Genomic DNA, 22745 nt, shown 5'->3' with positions numbered 1-22745 from the left:
GCGAACAAGCGCGGCAAAAATTGCCTCGCGCTGAGGAAAACTGCAAAAGGTGAAGAAAAACTCCCCCCTGTCGACCTGAAGGACTGCCGAGGAATCTCCTTCCCGGCAGCCGGCGGCCCCGGGGAATGAACTTCGCGGGACCGCGGGTCAACTAGAGAGCGTTGTGGAGGGAGGAGGGGGAAGTGTGGGGAGAGGCTGGACCACCAGCATGCACCCTCGGACGAAATTTCGACGACAAAACACACCTGCAACTTCATAAACAAAGAAAAAACACTTACCCCAGCCGAACACAAAAACGGGAGAGAAGAAAAGAAAGAGAAAAAAGGCTTGTAAGCAAGCCCCGGTGAGGTAAAAAACAGTCACTCCACCCGTAAGTTTTGTCAAAGAAATTTTTTTTTTTTTTTTTTTTTTTAAACTTTCCAATTAAAGAAATTAGAGACAAAATATATATCTTTTACTTGATCCCTTATAAAGAAAATTAGAGAGAAAGGTAATAACTAAGGTAAAGTTGTGGGGAACTCAGGTTCCCCCACCCGCATCTGCTGGAGTCAGAACGATACTGGGGATGCTGACGTGGGTGGTGAGGTAATTTAGCACCTCCCCCCAGAAATCTGTTCTGACTCCATCTGCTGGACAGGGAACATAACCCATCGTCTGGAATGATCCTGGTATGTACAGGGAAAAACTAAATTACATTAAGGCAACTGTCACTGGGCTGGCTCCCAGCTTCTGCAATGCCATCTTGCTGCCTATTTTCCTTTCTCCTGTGCAGAGTGTCCACTATCAAACACACAAAATCCTTTTAACCTTCTAACACTACTGTGCTTAAATAGAACTTGAAATTAAGCACAGTTTAACAGCATACTTTGTACAAGGTCTGGATTTTCAACAGTGATGGAATGTGCTGTCTTCTTTTACTGAGGATTTAAATTAAGCAGAGTTGCTTACCTGTGACAGCAGAATGTCAGTCCTCACACATGAGCGACCTCATCCTAAGGAGCCCGGCATAGAACTATGTCAAATTTCTAGAACTTTGACTATGCCTCACTGAGCATGTCCATACATGTTAACATAACACGCATTCATGCGGGGTCCCTTCTGTCTTGCATCTCAGCAAATACAGCTGAAGCCAACTCTAAGGGGAAGCGGGAAGGTTTCATGAGAAATGCCATCCTGCCATCCTCAGAGAACACCTGTTACAATAAGAAACTCTGCTTCCCTCACACGACGAATCCTTAACACCAGACTGCCTCGAACGAAAAATGGGGGAAAGAAGGCTCAATGTTTTTGTTGGTAACGAGCTTTTTTTTTACCCATCTGTAAAGAAAAGGGAATGGCCTCTGTCATTCTCTGTACAAACTCTGTAAAGGAGAGGTCCTCAGGGACAGAGAAATGACTTCCTTCTCTCTGGGGGAGGAGAGTGGCCAAAGGAGAGACCTGTTGACGCCTCCTCTTCAGAGGCGGTATCTGATCTGTAGCAGTATCCCCATCTGCTCCCAGTACTCTGGAGTCAGACTCCACATGATCTGCCTGGGGGTAAGGACACCAGTGGTGCCCACCTCTCAGCCAAGGTTTTAGAGATGGGGGCACTTGGCTGTTTTGGTTTGGACCCCACGCATTTCCGATGCCTCGGGAAAGATTCTCCCCCGATGGGCTGGAAATAACCAACAAGATGGAGGGCATCAGCCTTGATCCCTCTTCAGGAATCAGCAATGGCTCCGGCATCAATGCCTGGCTACCAGGCAGCTGAAGGGATTTGAGCAGTGGCCCTAAGATAGTCATTGCCAGCCCCATAACCTTGAGGTCAAGGCATTGAGGCCCTGCAGGACCTTCTCCAAGGCCTGCTGGATCATCTTATCCAATTCCTCCTGATTCAAAATGGACTGGGAGGCAGGAGTGGTGGTCACATCCTCCTCTGGATTGAGACATATCTATGGAGACTGAAGCAAAACCTGGGCTTTTTGAAAATATGAGCTCTCTTTCTCATGGCATCGCTTAGGCGGATTCTTGGCAGCTGCAGACTGTCTTGTACTCCTAATATTGTGCATTGATGGAGACTGATGCTAATGCTTCTTTGGATTCGCTTGATGCCAGTGTCAAAGAGGCAGAACCCATCACCTTCCTCAGTTGGGAGGAGTCAGATGATGGCCTGTCCCCGAGTTCTTTATTGGCCTCTCAGAATTGAAGGAACATACTGCTCCCCCAATGCCATTTTCTTCACTGATGCAGCTCTGAGAACCCTTGATGTCGATGCTTCAGAAGTCAGTGGATTGAACTTCTGGTGCCTGAAGTGCTTCTTCATCTGTTCCATTCAGGGTCATGACCATGAATTTTTGGCACCCCTAGATATCAGGCAATGCCCCCAGGCACAGGACACATCTATCATGAGGATCAATGATAGGTTACAACAGTTTACCAGGGTTATTTCTGCTAGACATGCTTGACTGAAAAATAAAGGAAGCAAAAGGAAACTATGGTAACTGTGATTGATGTTTGCTGGACAAAGATAGCACACCCATCCACCACAGAGAATGACAACGGAAATTTAACAACTGATAAACCTGTCTAAGGAAACTATTGGGTTAGAAGACAGAAACAAGACTGCTGGGCCCAGAGATGAATTATCCTGCTTTTAAAATACCAAAAAGAGGCCTAAAGTAGGAGAAGTGATGCAAACCATGACCTTAGGTTCCAATGGGAAAAAAAAAAAGATTGAAAGGGGTCCTGTACAGACACGTGGATGTTAGCATCCATGGGCATACTCAGTGAAGCATGTGCCAGGCTGCATCGGATGTTATACATGTATAAAGACTGCTATCCTGCTTGTCCTGCGAAAATAGTACATTAAGCAACTTTCTCTCGCAATGATCATATCAGAGGTAGCCTATAAAAGAAATTCAGTGAGATTTAACCTCATCGCATATGAAACCAATTAGACTGCTGTCAGACTATGGTTTTCAATACTATATGTAACAAGTTTTCACTATATAGACTATGTGGGAAGCCGAGAAAAGTCAGGAGAGCAAAAATGCAAAGTGAAGAAAAAAAAATTGCAAATATGGTAAAATGAAGGAACTTTAAAAAAAAAATAAAAAAAAAAATATATATATATGATAGGAGGAAGTGAAAAAATGTCAGTGTGAGAGTATTAGGGAGGAATATGTAAAGGCTGAGGAAAAAAAGGAAATGCTTAAATAAGAAAATTATTCCTTACCTGCTAATTTTTGTTCCTGTAGTACCAAGGATCAGTCCAGATAGTGGGTTATCTCCCCCTTCCAGCAGATGGAGTCAAATAGAACTTTGAACGATGCTTCCTTATAAGGTAGTGCACCCTCTACTAATCCTCAGAATGAAGTATATCAAAGCAAAGAGGAAAATCAGGATGGATCAAGAACAATAGAATTAAGTAACAAATAACAGTGTGCAAAAGGCACAAAACAATGGCAAACAACAAACTTGCAGAATGAACCATTAACCAGCAAAAGGAAAAAAGGCACTGAAGAACAAATTGAACAGAGAGGCAATCCCAAACCCAATAAAACAGTAAAGGAGGGCATCTGGACTGATCCTTGGTACTACAGGAACGAAAATTAGCAGGTAAGGAATAATTTTCTTTTCCCTGTACGAACCAGGATCAGTCCAGACAGTGGGATGTACCAAAACTTCCCTACGTAGGGTGGGCCCCGGAAAGCCCTGCTCGAATGTCCCTAGAGCCAAAGGAGCCAAAAGTAGGCGAGTGTATGTGTAGACGATAATGATGAGCAAAGGTATAAACACGATTTCCAAGTTGCCGCTCGACAAATCTCCTGGAACGAGACCGATTGCATCTCCGCCGAGGAAGCAGCCTGAGCTCGAAGAGAATGGGCCTTGACACCCGCCGGAGGTTGTCGACCCGTTCCAATGTAGGCCACCGAGATCGCCTCCTTCAGCCAGCAAGCAATGGTAGTTTTTGACGCCTTGGCTCCCCTTCTTCGGACCATGCCAGAGAACAAAAAGATGGTCCGACAAGCGAAAATCATTAGTGACTTCCAGATAGCGAATGAGGATACGCTTGACATCTAGCTTGCGTAGATCCGCCGATGCGTCCGCTGAGAAGGACGAAGCTCTACCGTCTGATTCAAGTGGAACTCTGAAACCACCTTGGGCAGAAAAGCTGGCACAGTGCGCAAGGAAACTCCCGAATCCGTAAAACGAAGGTAGGGCTCTCTACACGAGAGGGCTTGAAGCTCAGAGATTCTACGGGCAGAACAGATAGCTACCAGGAAAACCGTCTTGAGAGTGATATCCTTGAGGGTCGCGGAACGCATGGGTTCAAAGGGTGGACCGACCAAGATTCGGAGAACAAGATTGAAACTCCACGAAAGATAAAGAGCGTGGACCGGGGGTTTCACGTGCTTCACCCCCCCCTGAGGAATCGGATGATATCCGGGTGAGAGGAAAGGGAAGTTCCCTCTCGTTGATGAAGTAGAGAGCCTAAGGCAAAGACTTGCACTCTCAGCGAGTTGTAGGCCAGACCCTTGTCCAGTCCCTGTTGAAGAAAAGATAGGATCTGAGCCACCGAGGCGGTCCGTGGCGACACAGGTATGGAGGCACACCAGTTCTCAAAAACTTTCCATACCCCGATATAGGAGATGGAGATAGACGTCTTTCTAGCCTTGAAGAGGATCGAGATAACAGCCTCTGGGTATCCACGCCGTCTCATCCGGCGCCTCTCAAAAGCCAGGCCGCAAGACGGAAGCAATCGGCCTGGGTGAAAGATACCGGACCCTGATGCAGCAAGCGTGGAAGGTGACCCAGACGAAGAGGTCCATCCACTGCAAACCACGGATGACGGGGCCATTCCGGCGCCACTAGCATTACCGGACCCTGGTGGGACTCTATTCTCTGGAGCACCTTGCCCACCAGAGGCCAAGGGGGGAACACGTAGAGGAGAACGTGATAGGGTCAGGGGAGGACTAAGGCATCCACTCCCTCTCCTCCGTACTCTCTTCTGTGACTGAAGAACCGAGCTGCCTTGGCATTCCGGGAAGTTGCCATTAGATCCAGATAGGGGGTCCCCCATCTGTGGAACAGGAGATTCACCGCCTCTGAGAGTTCCCACTCTCCGGGATCTAGATGTTGACTGAGAAAGTCGGTTTGAAGGTCGTCTACGCCTGCGATGTGGAAAGCTGCTAGGCGGGAGAGATTAGTCTCCGCCCATGCCATCAACCTGTCTCCCGAGAGACATGCCGGCTCCTCATACCCCCTTGGCGATTGATATAGGCCACAGTGGTCGCATTGTCAGAGTATTCGGACTGCGCGATGATGGACGAGAGGTAGGAAGCGTTTCAATGCCAGATACACTGCTCTGGTCTCCAAGCGATTGATCGGCCAAGTTGCTTGGGACGGCGTCCACTTCCGTTGCGCAGAACTCATCTGACACACCGCTCCCCAGCCAGAGAGACTGGCGTCCGTCATGATGATTACCCATTTCGGGGTATCCAAAGGAACACCCTGGAGAAGATGAGACAGGTTGAACCACCACGAGAGACTGTCCTTGGCTCCCTGCGGGAGAGGAAGGATGGCTTAAAAGTCCCAAGACACCGGCTTCCAGTGGGAGAGCAAGGTGCGCATATGTGTAAACGCCCAGGGGACCAGATCGATGGTGGAAGCCATGGATCCCAGGACCTGGAGGTAATCCCACACCGTTGGAAGCAAGAGACCGATGAATCACTGTATCTGAGTTATGAATGTAGGAGCCCTGTCCGGGGCAGAGAAACCTTGCCTAGCGCTGTGTCAAAATGCGCCATCAGGAAGTCCAGAGACTGAGATGGAGAAAGACTGCTCTTGGCGAAGTTGACCACCCAACCGAGGGAGTGAAGAAGCGTCAACACCTTGTCGACCGCCCGGTGGCACTGGGCTGAAGACTTTGCCCGAATGAGCCAGTCGTCCAGGTATGGGTGCACCAAGACTCCCTCTCTCCGGAGAGCAGCAGCTACTACTATCATCACCTTCCTGAAGGTTCGAGGAGTGGTCGCAAGACCAAAGGGTAGAGCCTGGAACTGGAAATGCTGTCCCAGAATCTTGAATCGTAGAAAACACTGATGCGCTTGGAGGATGGGAACGTGTAGATAAGCTTCCATCAGATCCAGGAAGGCCAAGAATTCTCTGGAGTGTACCGCCGCTATCACGGAGGGCAAGGTTTCCATCCGAAAGTGGGGAATCTTGAGGGCCCTGTTGACCATCTTGAGATCCAAGATTGGGTGGAAGGAACCTTCCTTCTTGGGGACTACGAAGTAAACCGAATAATGTCCCCGGCCTACTTCCGGGGGGGGGGGGGGGGAGAGACCGGACAAATTGCTCAGAGAGCCAGAAGCCGTGTGTTAGAATATCCAGGACCCACTGATCTGACGCGATGTTGACCCACTCCTCATAGAAAAGGGAGACATGTCCCCCTATCCTGGGGATTGGGGAGTGGACTGGCATAGCTTCATTGTTGAGATCGAGTGGACAGCTGATGAGGAGCTGCAGTCCTTGCCTGGCGGAAACAACGCTGATTCCTGAATAGGCTTCTAGTGGAATTAAAAGACCTAGAAGAATGAGGGCGATCCTCTGGCAGTTTGTGTACTTTATTCTCTCAGAGAGACTTGATAATCTGGTCCAGATCCTCCCCAAATAGTAGCTTGCTCTTGAAGGGTAGGGATCCCAGCTGCGACTTGGAAGAAGAATCCACCGACCAGTTGCGAAGCCAGAGTAGGTGTCTAGCCAAGACTGCAGAAACCATAGATCTGGCCAATACTCTCAGAACGTCATGTAGAGCTTCTGCTCCATATGCTATGACGGCCTCCAGGTGGTCTGCCTGAAGTGCTTCCTTAGGAGGCAACTCCTGGGAGCTGAGCAGCTGTTGAAGCCAGCGGAGGCCTGCACGCTGAGCGAAGGAACTACAAATGGCCGCCTGGACCCCCAGGGCGGAAACCTCAAAAACTCTTAAGATAAACTTCCAGCTTTCGATCTTGAAGATCTCGCAAGGCTGCACTACCCGTTACTGGAATGGTAGTTCTTTTCTTCACCGCTAAGACTGCAGAATCTACTTTGGGAACCTTAAGAAGCTCCAGGAAATCATCCGGGAGAGGATATAGCTTATCCATGGCTCTGCCGACCTTGAGGGAGGTCTCTGGAGAATCCCATTCCCTGGATAACAGTTGAAGGAACGTGGGATGGGAAGGAAAGGACATACACGGTGGACGTAGACCAGCCAGAAGGGAGTCCCCTTTCTTCGCTGGTGGATTAGGCTCAGGCGGGTCCTGAGGGGCCTCAATGTCCAATTCCTGTAGGATATGTGGAATGAGGGGGTAAAGGTCATCCCTCTGGAAGATCCACAGGACTCTAGGATCATCCCCTCCCAATTGAGCCGTAGTTGAATGTTCATCCCGATCCGGGTCCTGCTGAGGAACAGACCCCCCGCCCGCAGCGGGGTGTACCAAACGGACCCTCGGAGCGCTTGAGGTGGTCGGAGGTACCCCTGGTCCCGGGACTGCTGACCCTTGGGCACTCCCCACGGTCTGGGCATTTCCCAAGACCTCAGTGGAATCAGCCATTCTGGGTACCTTAGGAGGAGGAGGTCCCGCCAAAAATTCCTGGTTCTGGCCCATTCTGGCCAGGTAAGCATTGTGAAGCAGGAGAACAAAATCCGTGGAAAACGGAGGTGGCCCCAATAGAGGAAGAGTGGGAAGATCCCCTGACAGAAGAAAAGGCTCCAGAGGTGGAACAGGTGTCAAAACCGGCGGCTGAGATGAAAAAGGAGTGTCCTGCTCTTCTCCTGTTAGCGCCAGAGCAGCAGAGTCTGGAGACAAAATGGCCGCCGTTCCTGCGGTCAGCGGGATCAGGGCAGGCCCCTGAGCATCAAGGCGTGCCAGAAGACGAGAACCAGAGCGGCCTGGCGGTTGAGAGGGTCCCTCCCCATCAGGGAGGCAAGCTGTGCAAATCCCCTCGCAGGAGAGCCTCGACCCGGGCTCTCCACAAGCACAGCACCCGGACGAACGAGGCATAGGGAACCCCAAAGGAGCCGAGAGGGAACCAGCTGTTCTTAACACGAGAAACAGGCAAGGTTTAAAGCTGCGGGAAGTGGGAAAAACCTCCGCTTCAGCCTGTTCTTCCTCACGTTCACCAGGTTCGTGGCTTTAAGAAGCGGGTAATAGCCTCTGCTTCAGTCCTGCTCTCTCTCTGTCCCTCAGCAACCCACAGATAGAGGCACAGAGGAATAACGCCTCCATGCGGAAGCAGGGAATCCTCAGGTGGCGGTTGACCGACTTGAGGTCCAAGATGGGCCTGAATGTCCCCTCTTTCTTGGGGACGATACAATAAATGGAATAATGCCCAGTATTTATTTCTTGTGGAGGCACTGGGGTTATCGTTGAATTTGTTCTAATGCTGTGAGAGCATGCAGTTAGTCCCTAACTGCTATGGAGATGGAAAATACTGAACAGCTGCACTTCCTGCAGGGATATATGTACTAGGGGCAGACGTCAGATTGAAATCTGATCTGTCTCCAACTGCTATCAGGAGTACACTATACCCATTGGTCCTGAGTCCATCTGCTACACGATAGGAAAAGTTGCATTTTTGTACTGTATTTCACAGATATTGTACCTCACCTAATGGGGACCTTGTTTTAATTAGTTGAGTAAGCCTAAGTAAATAAATTCACTAAATATCCCAAAATAAGTTTGTAGACACTACCAAAAATTTCAAAAGCTCAATCCAATTTGGGCATTTCCTGGCAGCATAAAGTTTTTACCTGATATGGGGATGAGAATACTTCAAGACAGCTTCATCATCAAGTTCTCTTCCTGTGTGCAACTGGGATAAGAGATTACGCATCTTCCATTCACTTTCCAGCTCATGTAACTGAGGGGCAATAAATAAAACAAAATCAATCGTTTGTTAGTGTGCAAGACATGTCAAACCACCTATTTTGTCAGACAAGTGGCTCAATGATGATATATCCATCACACTTTCTAACACTTGGACTTTTTTTTTTTTAATTTACCACCACCCCAAGAGTCCTGGACAGACAGGGAAATCAAGTTATTGACAGGAAACCTGGGTGGACTAACAGGTGAGAGTGGTTAGAGCAGGTAAGATAAAGGTCATAGTCAGTTTTGTGTCTGAGCCAGAGATCAGCCAAACAAGTCTAACATGCCTGTTTTTCAAACAGGGAAATCTGCTGAACATACAGAAAACTATAACAGGACTGGTTTTATTTCTATAAACAGTATCTGGGTGAGGAAAAAGCCCCATCTCTAAGCTTGCAAAAAACAGAATTATAGCTGTCTAGAGTGATCATTTTAGAGTATGACCACAAACAGACCTGCCTTGCAAAGTGCAGAAACTGCAAAAGAAAAAAAGGAAACATTACAGAAGGTGATCCTGCTATGTGGCTGTAAATGAGATCCCAGTGTCTGCAGATTCAAGCACCTAACTGCATGTTAACATGAGCATTTTGACCCAATCAAGACAAACTCTTATCAATAAGAATGTAAGCTCCTTCTACTGGCCTCCATCTCATTTATAGAGAATAAAGAACACCAGATGCTTCAAAGGAAAATTGGTTCTTAACTAATTTTCATTCCTGTAGTACCACGGATCAGTCCAGACTGCTGGGTTATGCCTCCCTTTCAGCATGTGCAGTCAGAGAAAAAACTGAAAAGGCACCCCCCTGATAACCCAGTGTGCCATCTGAGATTCTTCAGTATAAACAATATCCAAGCGGAATGAAAAAACCAAACACACAATATAAGAGCCAATGACTAGACCAAGAAAACTAACCACCAATTGGCCCAATATGGTGAACTATGTACACGCAAGAAGTGTAGATTCTTCCATTGCTCACTGACTAGGCCAGAGCTTATCGTCCAAAGTCCTGTGCAGGAATAAACGGAAAGAAAACGAACGGACTTACCGGACTACCTGGGCGGGCATCTGGACTGATCCGTGGTACTACAGGAACGAAAATTAGCAGGCAAGAACCAATTTTCCTTTCCCTGTATGTACCCGGATCAGTCCAGACTGCTGGGATGTACCCAAGCCGCCTTAACTGGGGTGGGACCCGGTAAGTCCCGCTCGGAGCACTACGCTACCAAAACAATCAGTATCTGGAGCCCGGACGTCCAAGCGATAATGCCTAGCAAAGGTGTGCAAAGATTTCCAAGTCGCTGCTCAGCAAATCTCCTGAGGAGAAACATTTTGACTCTCCGCCCAAGATGCCGCCTGAGATCTGATAGAATGAGCCTTAAGACCATCAGGTACCAGACGGCCCTTACATATGTACGTCGATGCAATGGATTCTTTTAACCATCGGGCGATAGTAGCCTTGGACGCATTCTGCCCTTTTTTAGGGGCACTCCATAAAACAAAAAGATAGTCTGACAACCGAAAAGCATTAGTCACTTCCAAGTATCTGAGAAGGACCAGACGAACATCCAATTTTCTCAACTCTTGAGCCTGAGGGGAATCGTGATTCAAATCTGAAAAGGCCGGTAACTCAACAGACTGATTCAAGTGAAAAGCAGACACCACCTTCAGAAGGAAGGACAGCACCATTCGAAGTGAAACTCCCGAGGTTGAAAACCGCAAAAACGGCTCTCTGCAAGACAACGCCTGAAGCTCTGATATCCGTCTCGCCTAACAAATAGACATGAGAAATACTGCTTTAAGTGTCAAATCCTTTAACGTGGCCCGCTTAAGAGGCTCAAATGGCATGTCGCATAGTGCCCGCAGAATTAAGTTCAAACTCCACGAAGGGCAGACCGGTCGTACTGGAGGATTCAAATGTTTGGCTCCCTTCAGAAAATGGGCCACATCCTGACGTCCCGCAAGGCAAGTACCATCCACTTTGCCACGCAAGCAGCCTAAGGCCGCCACCTGAACACATAGTGAGCTATACGCCAAACCTTTCTTCAAGCCTTCCTGTGAGAACACGAGAATGTGAACTACTGTTGCCCTTCTCAGGGACACCTGAAAACCGTTATACTAGGAATCAAAGACCTTCCAGACCCGCACATAGGGTAAGTGATGTGGAAGTCTTACGAACGCGAAGCAGAGTAGAAATCACCGCCTCAGGATAACCTTTTTTCCTCAGCTGTCGCCTCTCATAAGCCAAGCCGCTAGATAAAAGCAATCCGCCTGATCGAAAAATACTGGACCCTGACGGAGGTTTGAAAGGGGACAGTCGACCGCCAAGTTGATTAGGTCCGCAAACCACGGTCTCCGCGGCCACTCTAGAGCAACAAGAACCACCGGTCCCCGGTGCGACTATCTGTCTGAGCACTTTGCCCACTAGAGGCCAAGGAGGGAACACAAGAAGCATGTCGCTGGGCCAGTAAAGGACTAGAGCATCTACCCCTTCTGCTCCTTACTCTCTTCTGCGGCTGAAAAACCATACTGCTTTTGCATTTAATCATGTCGCCATTAAGTCCAGGTGGGGAACACCCCACCGCCTGATCAAGAGCTCCATCGCCTCCTCTGATAGCTCCCACTCCCCGGGGTCTAGCTGCTGATGACTAAGAAAGTCTGCTTGGACTTTGTCGACCCCGGCTATGTGAGATGCTGCCAGACGCCGCAGATTGCGCTCCACCCATACCATAAGCTTGTCCACTTCGACGGCCACGAGCTGACTCCTTGTTCCTCGCCAGTTGATGTAGGCCACCGTGGTGGCATTGTCAGATAGGATCCTTACCAACTGATGGCAGACCAGGGGAAGAAAACTGTGCAATGCCAGACGAACCGCTCTGGTTTCCAAACGATTGATGGACCACTTTGACTCTGGAACAGACCACTGACCTTGAGCAGAGTGCTACTGGTAAACTGACCCCCAACCGGAAAGACTGGCATCCGTTGTCACAATCAGCCACTGTGGATTCTCCAAATCCATCCCCTGCTGTAAGTGCTCCGGTACTAGCCACTACTGGAGACTGCTTCTGGCTGGATGCAAGGAGAGGTGTAAATTACTGTAGACCGCTGCCCTAACCCCAAGAGCGACACTTCAAAAATTCGTTTCAGAAGGATCTCAAGCTTCCTGTCTTGTAGATCTTTGAGGGCGGTGCCGCCCATCACGGGAATGGTAGTGTGCTTGGCAATGGCCACTACGGCTGAATCTACCTTAGTAATCTTAAGGCGGTCCAAATATTCATCTGGGAGTGGGTAGAGCTTCTCCATGGTTCTGCTAACGCGAAGAGTGGCTTCAAGAACGTCCCATTCCCGAGTCATGAGCTGCAAGAGGCTTGGGTGGAATGGAAAAGATCTAGGCAGAGCGCGAAGACCGGACAACACCGGATCCCCCGGGTGTCGATCTGCCACTGATTGTGGAACTGGCAAGTCCAACTCTGTAAAGCACATGTGGAATTAGAGGATCTAGCTCCTCCCTCCTAAACAGTCGAAGCACCCGCGGATCATCCCCTTCAACAAGAGCGACAGAATCCACGTCATCGCGTGGATTCTTATCTGGGTCCTGGGGCGCGGGGTCAGCCAACAGATCTGGCATCCCTGCATCAGGGACCGTCCGAGGTAACTGAGCCCAAGATGCCTCCTGAGGGTCAGCAGGCCTAGCTCTCTTTGATGGTGGAGGTTGCTGTGAAAAATCAGCCTCTGCCTACATATAAGCTTTGTGTAATAGCAGCACAAATTGTGATGAAAAAGGGTGCTGTCTCTTGAAGGCCCATACCCGGAGAGGAGGAAGGGGGAGGAGGTAGAGGCCCTGCGCCCCAGGACCCATATCAGATCTGTCATCAGGGGGTAATACAGGGCTCAACCGAGGAGGCGGAGGAAAGTCTCCCCCACCAGAGCCTTGAATATCCTCTGAGTGAGAATCTCTCAAAATGGCCGCCGTTCCTGCGCTTCGCGGAGATGGAGCCAGCTGACAGGAAACATCCAGCCCCCATTTGGCAACCCCTCGCGGCCGTGGGAGAGATCTGCTGCCTGCCAGAGGCAGCTGAGAAGGGCCCTCACCCCCAGGTAAGCAGCGCGAACACAATACGTCGCAGGAGAGTCGGGCTGCCGACTGCGCTCCTCGCGGCATGGCAGATAGCGCTGCGAAAAAATAAGCTGCCTGGGTAGAAGTCTACCCCCCTTCTGGAGGCCCAGGAAAGGAAGCAGGCTGTCTCGTGTTTTTTTTTTTTTTTAAACGAGTAGGGGAATGGAACATCCCTGAACACAGAGGAATGAAACTTCTCTGACACGTAGGGGAGAGGGACCAGCCTACTGGTAAATCTCCCCTACTCATCGGGTTGCCACTGATTCTCCAGGTAAATAAGCTGAAAGACCACAAGACTCAGCTGTGCCTGCATTGAAAAGGAAACGGTATACTGCAAGTAAATAGGAGAATCTAAACTCCCAAACTGTACCATATGCAAGAACAATCTCTAACACTTTTTTTTTTATTCACTATCCTGTTGATCTAGTCATTAGGCCACCAAAGTATAGAAAGAAAAGTACTCTTAAATAAATCAGAATTAATTTAGTAAGACCAGGACAGCAAGTTATGCTGTCTTCCACCTCCTGGAGTCAGAGAAATACTGAAAGATCGCAGATGGCACACTGGGTTATCAGGGGGTGCCTTTTCAGTGTTCTCTGCTGGAAGGGAGGCATAACCCAGCAGTCTGGTCTGATCCGGGTACATACAGGAAACAGATACTTGCCATTTCTGTGTTTGGTGAGTGAAAAGTAAATGACAATCCAAATATGGTCATACAGTTCCTGTATACACATCTAACCATGGCAAACAGCAAACATATACACACAAACTGTCTCTCGTGATGAAAACAGAAGACGGCATTTCTGATTCCGGAACTCTGGCCAAGTGAAGGGGTTACTGATCTAGGCCTGTTGGATTTTCCTAGCCAGCAATGCCAAAACATCCTGGGAAACAGGAAGTGAGGCCACATCTTTCTGGGATATCAAAAGTGTAAGGGTGGTTGATGCCAGGACTCTTGCAGACTAACACAAATCCCGGCACAGTATGGAGTTTGAGCTTTCCTCAGCACAGGAACACTATGGTATTTAAAGCTGCCATCAGAATGTCCCCACTCCCAGCATGGTGCTTTGAAAGAGGTCAATGCCAATGTTTCTTGGCCCTCATCAGAACTCTTTAATGCCAAAACCATGATACAAATCTCTCGCACAGCAGGCCAGTTATTTGAAGCTGCTGCCTTCTTCTCTGGTAAGGGCACTGGATGTAAAATAAGCAAAGTAAAATCAAATGTCTGACATGCGAATAGTGTCATCTCAATACCAGTGCAGCCATCAAAAGAGAAAATGTATAAAGCAGACCAACAAAACCTATACAACTCCTTGTAAAATGTTATATATCTAGCCCACACTTTCTTCATGTTTATGCCTATATCTTTATAAACCGCTCAACTTCATTTCTGTATTTACACATGTTCTTTGCTTCAATGTAAAGCGCCGTTTGCTGATTTTTGTTTAATGTGAACCGATGAGATGTTCCCAACGTTCATAGGTATATAAAACTTTTAAATAAATTAAAAAAAACAAAAACAAACTACAAGAAACAAAATACCACGGGGCCCACGAAAGATGAATCCTGCCTTTGTGTTTATATCTTTTCAGCTAGCAACAGAGATCTTTTAATTGACTATTTGGAAATGATTTTCCAACTTTAAGCCTCACCTCCTCTTTGGCATACTTCAACTTGTGTTCTCTCTTTACTGCAGGGTCAAACATAGTCTGAGGAAGCCACACTTGGATCTGCAGCAAGCCCATGTTCACCCAGAGGCAGCCTCTCTGGGCAGGCTCTGAAAGGCTCTCCGTTTCATCCCCTTCTCTAGAGTACTGCTGCAAGCAGGTCAACAAGAGGCTGAGGACGTTGTCGGGCAGCTTCCCCTGTACAGTCTCTTCCATGAGTATGACTCGGATGTACTGACCAACAGCAGGGCTCTTGGAAGGGAGACTGCCACAGCGACTCACATACTCATCCTGCAGACTTCCTGGCACCACCTCCTTCAGAGCCATTAACTGCCGGCACAACAACCACCCTTGTAATCTGGAGTCTGTGCTCCTAGAGGAAATAAAACCAGCACAATAAAACAAATGGGGGGGGGGGGGTGAAGACTTCCCAACCCTGACTTTCAAAACCTGGATTTTTATTTAGACAAGTGGAAGAGAGGGGGTGGTAGTCTTTCTCCGTGTAACAACAGTGGGGAATTAATTTCAAAAGTTTATTTCAGCAGACTGAGTGCATCAAGAATTGTGGCATGTGAAAATTTTAATAAAAATTCAAGCAGCAAAAAAAAAAGTGCACTGTCAGACAGCACCAATACAGGGGATTGGTACCAGACCCACAACACTTTCAGGCCGATACAGTAAAAGTCGCGGGAGAGTGCCCGCTCTCCCGGCGCGCGCACAGGCCGCTCTCCTGTGCACGCTATTCTGTACTCAAATGAGGACCCACGGTAAAAAGAGGCGCTAGGGACACTAGCGCGTCCCTAGTGCCTCTTTATTGACAGGAGCGACGGCTGTCTGCGAGTTTGACAACAGACACTCAATTTTGCCAGCATCTTCTCAAACCCGCTCACAGCCACAGGTTTGGAAACCGGACACCGGCAAAACTGAGCGTCCGGTTTTCAACCCATGAGTCGATACAGTACAGTGCGCTCCACCGGAGCACACTGTACTGTATCAGCCTGTTTGTGAAGCTGACTGGTTAACAAAGGGGAGGGGAGGGAGGCAAGGGTTGGGAATGTAGGAACTTCTCTGCAGTGATCACTAGAACCTGCTGGAGACCAGGGCTCCTAAAGGAGTCCCAGAAATGCTCATTTATGTTAAGAGCCTCTGCAAGTTCTGCTTTAAAGACCTGCAGGAAGTGTGTATGTGTGGCCAACTTTTGAACCAGCAACACAGAAGGAAAATAAGTCAAAGCAGCTTTTTTTTTGGGGGGGGGGGGGGATCCCCTCCCCCCCAAAATATCGATTATATAAAAGGCAAGGTATAGATAAGATATTTTCCCAATGCATGCTGGTTACTACCATGGTTTTCCCTGGCATCTACTTCTCTGTCACTAAATATGCAAAGGAATGTACCTGTTAGTAGCTCTGCAGTGAAAAATGAAATGACTTCTTACCTAATAATCTCCTTTCCGTGAATACAGTCAGATCATTCCAGATGAATGGCTATGCACGCCAACCAGCAGATGAAGACAGATAAGAGATCAAAAGGCTTGCTGATATCACCCCCTTATATACATTAGTGATGACACAAGTGTGCCAGTTTTCCCTGTGACAAGCTAAGTGTGGACAATTTTAATACAATCAACCATCAAACCATATTACTAGGGGTTTTTTTAACCAGTGGGCTTCCAGAAGAACAAGGAAGCAGAAAGTTTCCAAACTGAACAAGAAATAATTCACCTGCACTGACGTATCCAATGGGTTTCCCAACTCTACTTACCTACCTGCAAGAATAATCCTCTGCAAGACATAGAATGTATAAAAACGTTGAAAGATACTGGCAGCACAGGAAATGTCCTGGACTGGTCCAACTGTATTAAAGGAAAGGAAATTAGCAGGTAAATACTTTCATTTTACTCTTCATCCAGTCAGACCAGTATAGATGTTCGAGATGTACCCCAGCTACTGCCTATCAGCATGGGACACTGCCCGAGCCCCTTGCAAAACCTCCAAAGTGATGGTGGCTTCCTCTCTAGCGCAGACATTCAGCCAGTAATGTATAGAAAATTTGATCTGTAAAGCAGCAATGAAAATCAAATTTTCGTTTTACAAATCTCCAAAGGAGGCACCAGCTGCAACTACGCCCACAAAGCAGCCTGTGCTCTCATAGAATGAGCCCATATCTGTCTTGTCAAAGAAATACCAGAATCTGATTAATCTGTTGTAATCACCTCTTCAATCCAGCATGCCACCATAGGTCTAGAGGACATTTCACCTCTCCATATTTAACCATAAAGAACAAAGATGACTATCACCTGAAGGAGCCAGTGACCTTGAGATATCTAAAAAAAAAAAAAAAGTCTCCTCATATCTAAAGGGTGAAAAAAAGAAAATTATTACTTACCTGCTAATTTTCGTTCCTGTAGTACCATGGATCAGTCCAGACCGTGGGTTATGTCCCCAATCCAGCAGATGGAGTCAGCCCAAAGCTTTGAGGGGGCGTCACCATAAGTACTAGTACCCCCTCTGCAGGAGTTCAGTATCGAGTATATCAGAGCCCGAGTAAACAGAAAACTCCCAATTGGATCAAGTTGAAACAAGACGGCAACAATAAGCCGCTGAAGTGAAATAGAGAAAAACTGGAACCATCCCACCAACGGGTGGGGGTCACGAATATAGCGTGTCAACCTCCATCAACAGTGAAGACGGGACACACGTGAAAAACAACAACAGGAAGACACTACTGTAACATGAAGAACAGCTGAGGAGAATCAGCCCGAAAGACAGCAGAGCAGGAGTAGAACCCATATGCGGTGGGCGTCTGGACTGATCCATGGTACTACAGGAACGAAAATTAGCAGGTAAGTAATAATTTTCTTTTCCCTGTACGTACCTGGATCAGTCCAGACCGTGGGATGTACCCAAGCTTCCCTAAACCGGGTGGGGTCCTGCAAGGCCTGCTCGGAGAACCTGTTCGCCAAAGTGTCCATGGACGGACGAGGCGAGGTGTAGTCTGTAGTGTCTCGAGAACGTGTGCAACGATTTCCAGGTGGCCGCTCTACAGATTTCCTGCGACGATACCGAGCGGCTCTCCGCCCAGGAGGCCGCCTGAGAGCATGTAGAATGCGCCACAATACCGGGTGGGGGAGTCCGCCCCGTCCCGATGTAGGAAGCGGCAATGCCGGCCTTCAGCCATCTGGCAATAGTCGTCTTCGAGGCCTGGGACCCTTTCCGGGGACCAGACCAAAGGACGAAGAGGTGGTCCGAAGTCCGAAAATCATTCGTAGCCTCCAGGTAGGACCGCAGCGTACGCTTGACGTCAAGGAGACGGAGAGACCGCGGTTCAGATGAAGAGAAAGATGGCAATTCCACCGTCTGATTCACATGGAAGGCGGACACCACCTTCGGGAGGAAGGAAGGCACAGTACGAAGTGAAACGCCCGAATCGGAGAACCGGAGATAAGGCTCTCGACAGGACAGAGCCTGCAGCTCCGAAATATGCCGAGCGGAACATATGGCTACCAGGAACACCGCCTTGAGAGTGAGGTCCTTGATCGTCGCACTCCTCAGAGGTTCAAACGGAGGTCCCGACATGGACCGTAGTACCAGGTTGAGGCTCCAAGATGGACAAGGATCCCGCAATGGAGGCCGCAAGTGCTTGACACCCTTGAGAAAACGGATGATGTCCGGATGTCGTAACAGAGATCCCCCTCCCCGCAGGAGGGAACCAAGAGCGGCCACTTGAACCCGAAGTGAGTTGTAAGCGAGCCCCTTGTCCACTCCCGCCTGTAGGAACTGGAGAATCTGCGGGACAGCCGCCTCCGTGGGTCTTGTGTTCCGGTCGGTACACCACAGCTCGAACACCTTCCAAACACGGACATAGGCCACCGACGTCGAGGTCTTCCGAGACCGCAGTAGAGTTGACACTACCGCCTCCGGGTACCCCCGTCGGCGGAGGCGGCGCCTCTCAAAAGCCAGGCCGCAAGACAGAAGAGTTCTGCCTGGTCGAAAAATACCGGTCCCTGGTGTAGGAGGCGAGGAAGATGTCCCAGCCGGATGGGTCCGTCGATTACCAGGTGGAGGAGATCCGCAAACCAAGGACGTCTTGGCCACTCTGGCGCGACGAAGATCACAGTTCCCTGATGAACTTCTACTCGTCGGAGTAGCCGTCCCACCAGCGGCCAAGGAGGAAAAGCGTATAGTAGCAGATTGGTCGGCCACGGGAGCACGAGCGCATCCACGCCCTCCGCCCCCCGTTCTCTCCGGCGACTGAAGAAGCGAGGCGCCTTGGTGTTCTGGGCGGACGCCATGAGATCGAGGTGGGGGGATCCCCACCGCCGGACCAGCAACTGCATGGCTTCGTCGGAGAGGGACCACTCTCCGGGATCCAGAAACTGGCGACTGAGGAAATCCGCCTGGACGTTGTCTACTCCCGCGATGTGCGAGGCCGCCAGACGGCCCAGATGCCGTTCCGCCCACTGCATTAGCATCGCTGCCTCTAGCGCGACCTGCGGGCTGCGAGTGCCGCCCTGTCGGTTGATGTAGGCCACCGTTGTCGCGTTGTCGGACAGGATCCTGACGTCCCGATTCCGAAGAAGAGGCAGGAAGTGGATGAGCGCCAGCCTGACCGCTCTGGTTTCCAGACGGTTGATGGACCACCTCGACTCCTCCGCGGACCACGTCCCCTGCGTGGCGCTGCGGTCGCAGACTGCTCCCCAGCCTACGAGACTGGCGTCGGTGGTTACCACTATCCAATTTGGAAGATCGAGGGACACGCCGCGAGCCAGATTCTCCGGGACCATCCACCAGGAGAAGCTGTTCCTGGCAAACTGGGGCAGCGGGAGAATCACCTGGTAGTCCTGCGAAAGAGGTTTCCAACGCGAGAGGAGCGCTCGTTGCAGAGGTCGGAGGTGCGCAAATGCCCAAGGGACCATGTCGATGGTGGAACCCATGACTCCCAGGAGCTGCAGATAGTCCCAGGAAGTGGGAGCTGGTAATGCAGAGAACCGCTGTATGTGCTCCCGTAGGGCTTGCGCCTTGTCCTGGCGTAGGAAAACCGCGCCCAGACGGGTGTCGAAGGTCGCCCCCAAGAAGTCCAAGCGCTGCGAGGGCACGAGGGAGCTCTTGGAGAAGTTGACCACCCATCCCAGGGACTGCAGAAACTCTATCACCCTGGCCACCGCAGCCTGACCATGCCGAAAAGACTTCGCTCTGATGAGCCAATCGTCCAGATAGGGGTGGACTAGAACACCCTCCTTCCGAAGGGCAGCCGCCACGACTACCATGATCTTGGTGAAGGTGCGCGGGGCCGTTGCCAATCCAAACGGAAGCGCCACAAACTGGAAATGCTGGTCCAGGATTTTGAAACGTAGAAGCCGATGATGCTCCCGGCGGATGGGAATGTGCAGGTAGGCCTCCGTCAGGTCCAAGGAGGCCAGAAACTCCCCTCGGTGTACCGCTGCGATCACAGAGCGCAGCGTTTCCATGCGGAACCGTACCACCCGCAGGGATTTGTTGACCTCCTTCAAGTCCAGAATGGGGCGGAAGGACCCGTCCTTCTTCGGTACCACGAAGTAGATGGAATAATGGCCCGAGCCCACCTCTCCGGAGGGTACGGGCACAATGGCGCCTATCTCCCACAATCTGTCCAGCGTCAACTGCACCGCCCTTCGCTTGACGTCCGAGCCGCAGGGAGAGAAGATGAACCGTTCCTTTGGAGCGCGGGCAAACTCCAACGCGTAGCCGTGTCCTATGGTGTCTAGTACCCACTGGTCCGAGGTGATCCGCGCCCACTCCTCGTAAAAGAACGCCAGCCGCCCCCCAATCCTGGGGACGGCGGAGTGGGCGAGCTGAACATCATTGAGAGGACTTGGGAGAAGGTTGTCCCGCCGTAGGAGCGGAACGCGCGGGGCGGCGCCCACGAAAGGAGCGCGCCCAGGGCTGAGACCTGGAGGCAGAGGGCCTAGCCGCCGCCGGCCTGTAGTTCCTGTATCGCCTTTGCGCCCTGGCTCTGGTCCGGGAGGACGAGAATGCCCTGGTGGATCGATATCTATCTTCCGGCAGGCGATGGACCGCGTTTTCCCCCAGGGATTTGATGATCTGGTCCAGATCCTCTCCGAACAGGAACTTACCCCTGAATGGCAGGGAACCCAGACTTGATTTGGAGGACGTGTCTGCCGCCCAGTTGCGTAGCCAGAGGAGTCGACGTGCCGCCACCACCGAGGCCATGGAGCGGGCGAGGACCCTAAACAGATCATAGGAGGCGTCCGCCCCGTATGCCACCGCCGCTTCCAGTCTATCCGCCTGAGCGGCCTCCTCGGGCGGCAACACCTGCGAAGTAAGCAGTAGCTGCACCCAGAGGAGACTGGCCCGCTGGGCAAGCGAACTGCATATTGCCACCCGCAGCCCCACTGCGGAAACCTCAAAGACCCGCTTGAGGAAAACTTCCAACTTGCGATCCTGCGTGTCTCTTAGCGCCGCTCCACCCGTAACCGGTATGGTCGTCCGCTTCGTGACCGCCGACACCGCGGAGTCCACCCTGGGTACCTTGATGAGATCCAGGAAATCTTCCGGCAGCGGATACAGCCTCTCCATGGCGCGGGTGCCCTTCAGAGCAGCTTCCGGGGCATCCCATTCCCTGGTGAGAAGTTGCAGGAACGAATCGTGAATGGGAAAAGCCCGAGCCCTCGGACGAAGGGCTGCCAGTACGGGATCCCCCTTCTTAGAGGAAGTGACGACCGCGGGCGCAACGGGAGCTGGCGGGTCCGGAGGGGGATCGAGGTCCAACCCCTGAATGATTTGCGGAATTAGGTCATCCAGCTCTTCCCGCTGGAAGAGGCGCAGCGTGCGTGGATCCTCTCCCTCTGAAGTAGAGTCCCCTTGTCCCGAAGCTGCAGGATCCGCCCCAGGGGAAACTGGGGCCGACCCAGTCCCCCCCGAGGCCACAGGGAGCCGGGCGTGTACGGGGAGCTGTGGGGCCCCCACGCCCGCCGGAGCGGGGGGGGCCGTGGGGAGGGCCGAAGGTCTCGGTTGCTTTGGTGGGGGCCCCGCGGGATCAGCCAGCTCCTGCAGGTACGCTGTGTGCATCAGGCGGATAAACTCCGGGGAGAACCCCGGCCTCCGCGGGGGGACCCCCGCGGGTGGGGGCCCCGGGTGACCCTGCCCCTGCGGGTCTTCCTCCGGATCCGTCTCCGGTAGCAAATTCGGGGGGGAGCCCTCTGAGGCTTCCCCATCCCCCAGCGCTGCCTGAGCTCCTTCAGGGTGCAGCGCATGTAAAATGGCCGCCGTTCCCGCCAGGAATGGGGGAGGGGCCGGCCCGCGCCGCCTGGGCAAGGCTGCCATATGGAGAGAATGAGTGAGGGTCCGAGACGTGCCTTCCCCCCCGGGGAGGCACCTAGCGCAGATCCCCTCCCTCGACACGCGCGATCCAGGCTCGCCGCAGGCCAAGCAACGCGCCGGCCGCGGCATCGAGATCGCGATGAAGAACCAGTTCCCGGCAGCTAAAAACACCCAGGGCCTCGGGGGGGGGGGGGGGGGCCGCGAGATGAAACGCCGCTGCGGGGGGGCCCGGATGGCCTGCGCTACCCGCCGACGAAGAAAACGGCGCCGCGGGGGGGCCTTCCTGGCCGCACAACCCGCCGACAACTATCTCCCTGCTCCCCGCTGCAGCCCACGTGGAGCCGCAAAATGGCCGCGGGAGAGGGAGAAGACGCTGGTAGGCCGGTCCCACCGGCAACCGCGTCCACCTGAACAGAAAATAAAATAACAGCAGCAAAAAAAGCAACTTACCCCGGGGAGACCACTATCGCCGGGAAAGGAGAGAGAGAGAGACAGCGAGGGACAACAAGAAAGCCACGCCTCTCCAATTAAGCAATTAACTTTTTTTTTTTTTTTTTTTTTAAACAGACAACTTGATCCAAAATACAAGTGCTAACAAAAGACAGAGAATAAAAACCCCAAAACCAGGGAAAGACAAAAGGGTTATGGGTGATCGGGACCAAGCCCAGATTCCCCTACTCGCATCTGCTGGAGTCAGAAGATACTGAACTCCTGCAGAGGGGGTACTAGTACTTATGGTGACGCCCC

At 51.1% G+C, this 22745-nt stretch overlaps 1 protein-coding gene across 2 annotated transcripts in view; it reads right to left on the bottom strand.

Annotated features, from left to right (window-relative positions):
* MDN1 (midasin AAA ATPase 1) overlaps positions 1-22745 on the bottom strand; it is a 765271-nt gene that overhangs the window by 230727 nt on the left and 511799 nt on the right. For both annotated transcript variants that reach the window (XM_029595415.1, XM_029595414.1), the window contains exons 61-62: positions 14665-15052; positions 8777-8886 (exon numbers count right to left, since the gene is read on the bottom strand). In XM_029595415.1, the coding sequence (XP_029451275.1) occupies positions 8777-8886; positions 14665-15052 (498 nt within the window). The remainder of the gene's footprint in view (positions 1-8776; positions 8887-14664; positions 15053-22745) is intronic.

The sequence above is a fragment of the Rhinatrema bivittatum genome, chromosome 3, assembly GCF_901001135.1.
Source record: "Rhinatrema bivittatum chromosome 3, aRhiBiv1.1, whole genome shotgun sequence".
Taxonomy (NCBI): Eukaryota; Metazoa; Chordata; class Amphibia; order Gymnophiona; family Rhinatrematidae; genus Rhinatrema; species Rhinatrema bivittatum.
The sequence above is the reverse complement of the archived record's forward strand: the minus strand, read 5'-3'. Positions and strand labels throughout refer to the sequence as shown.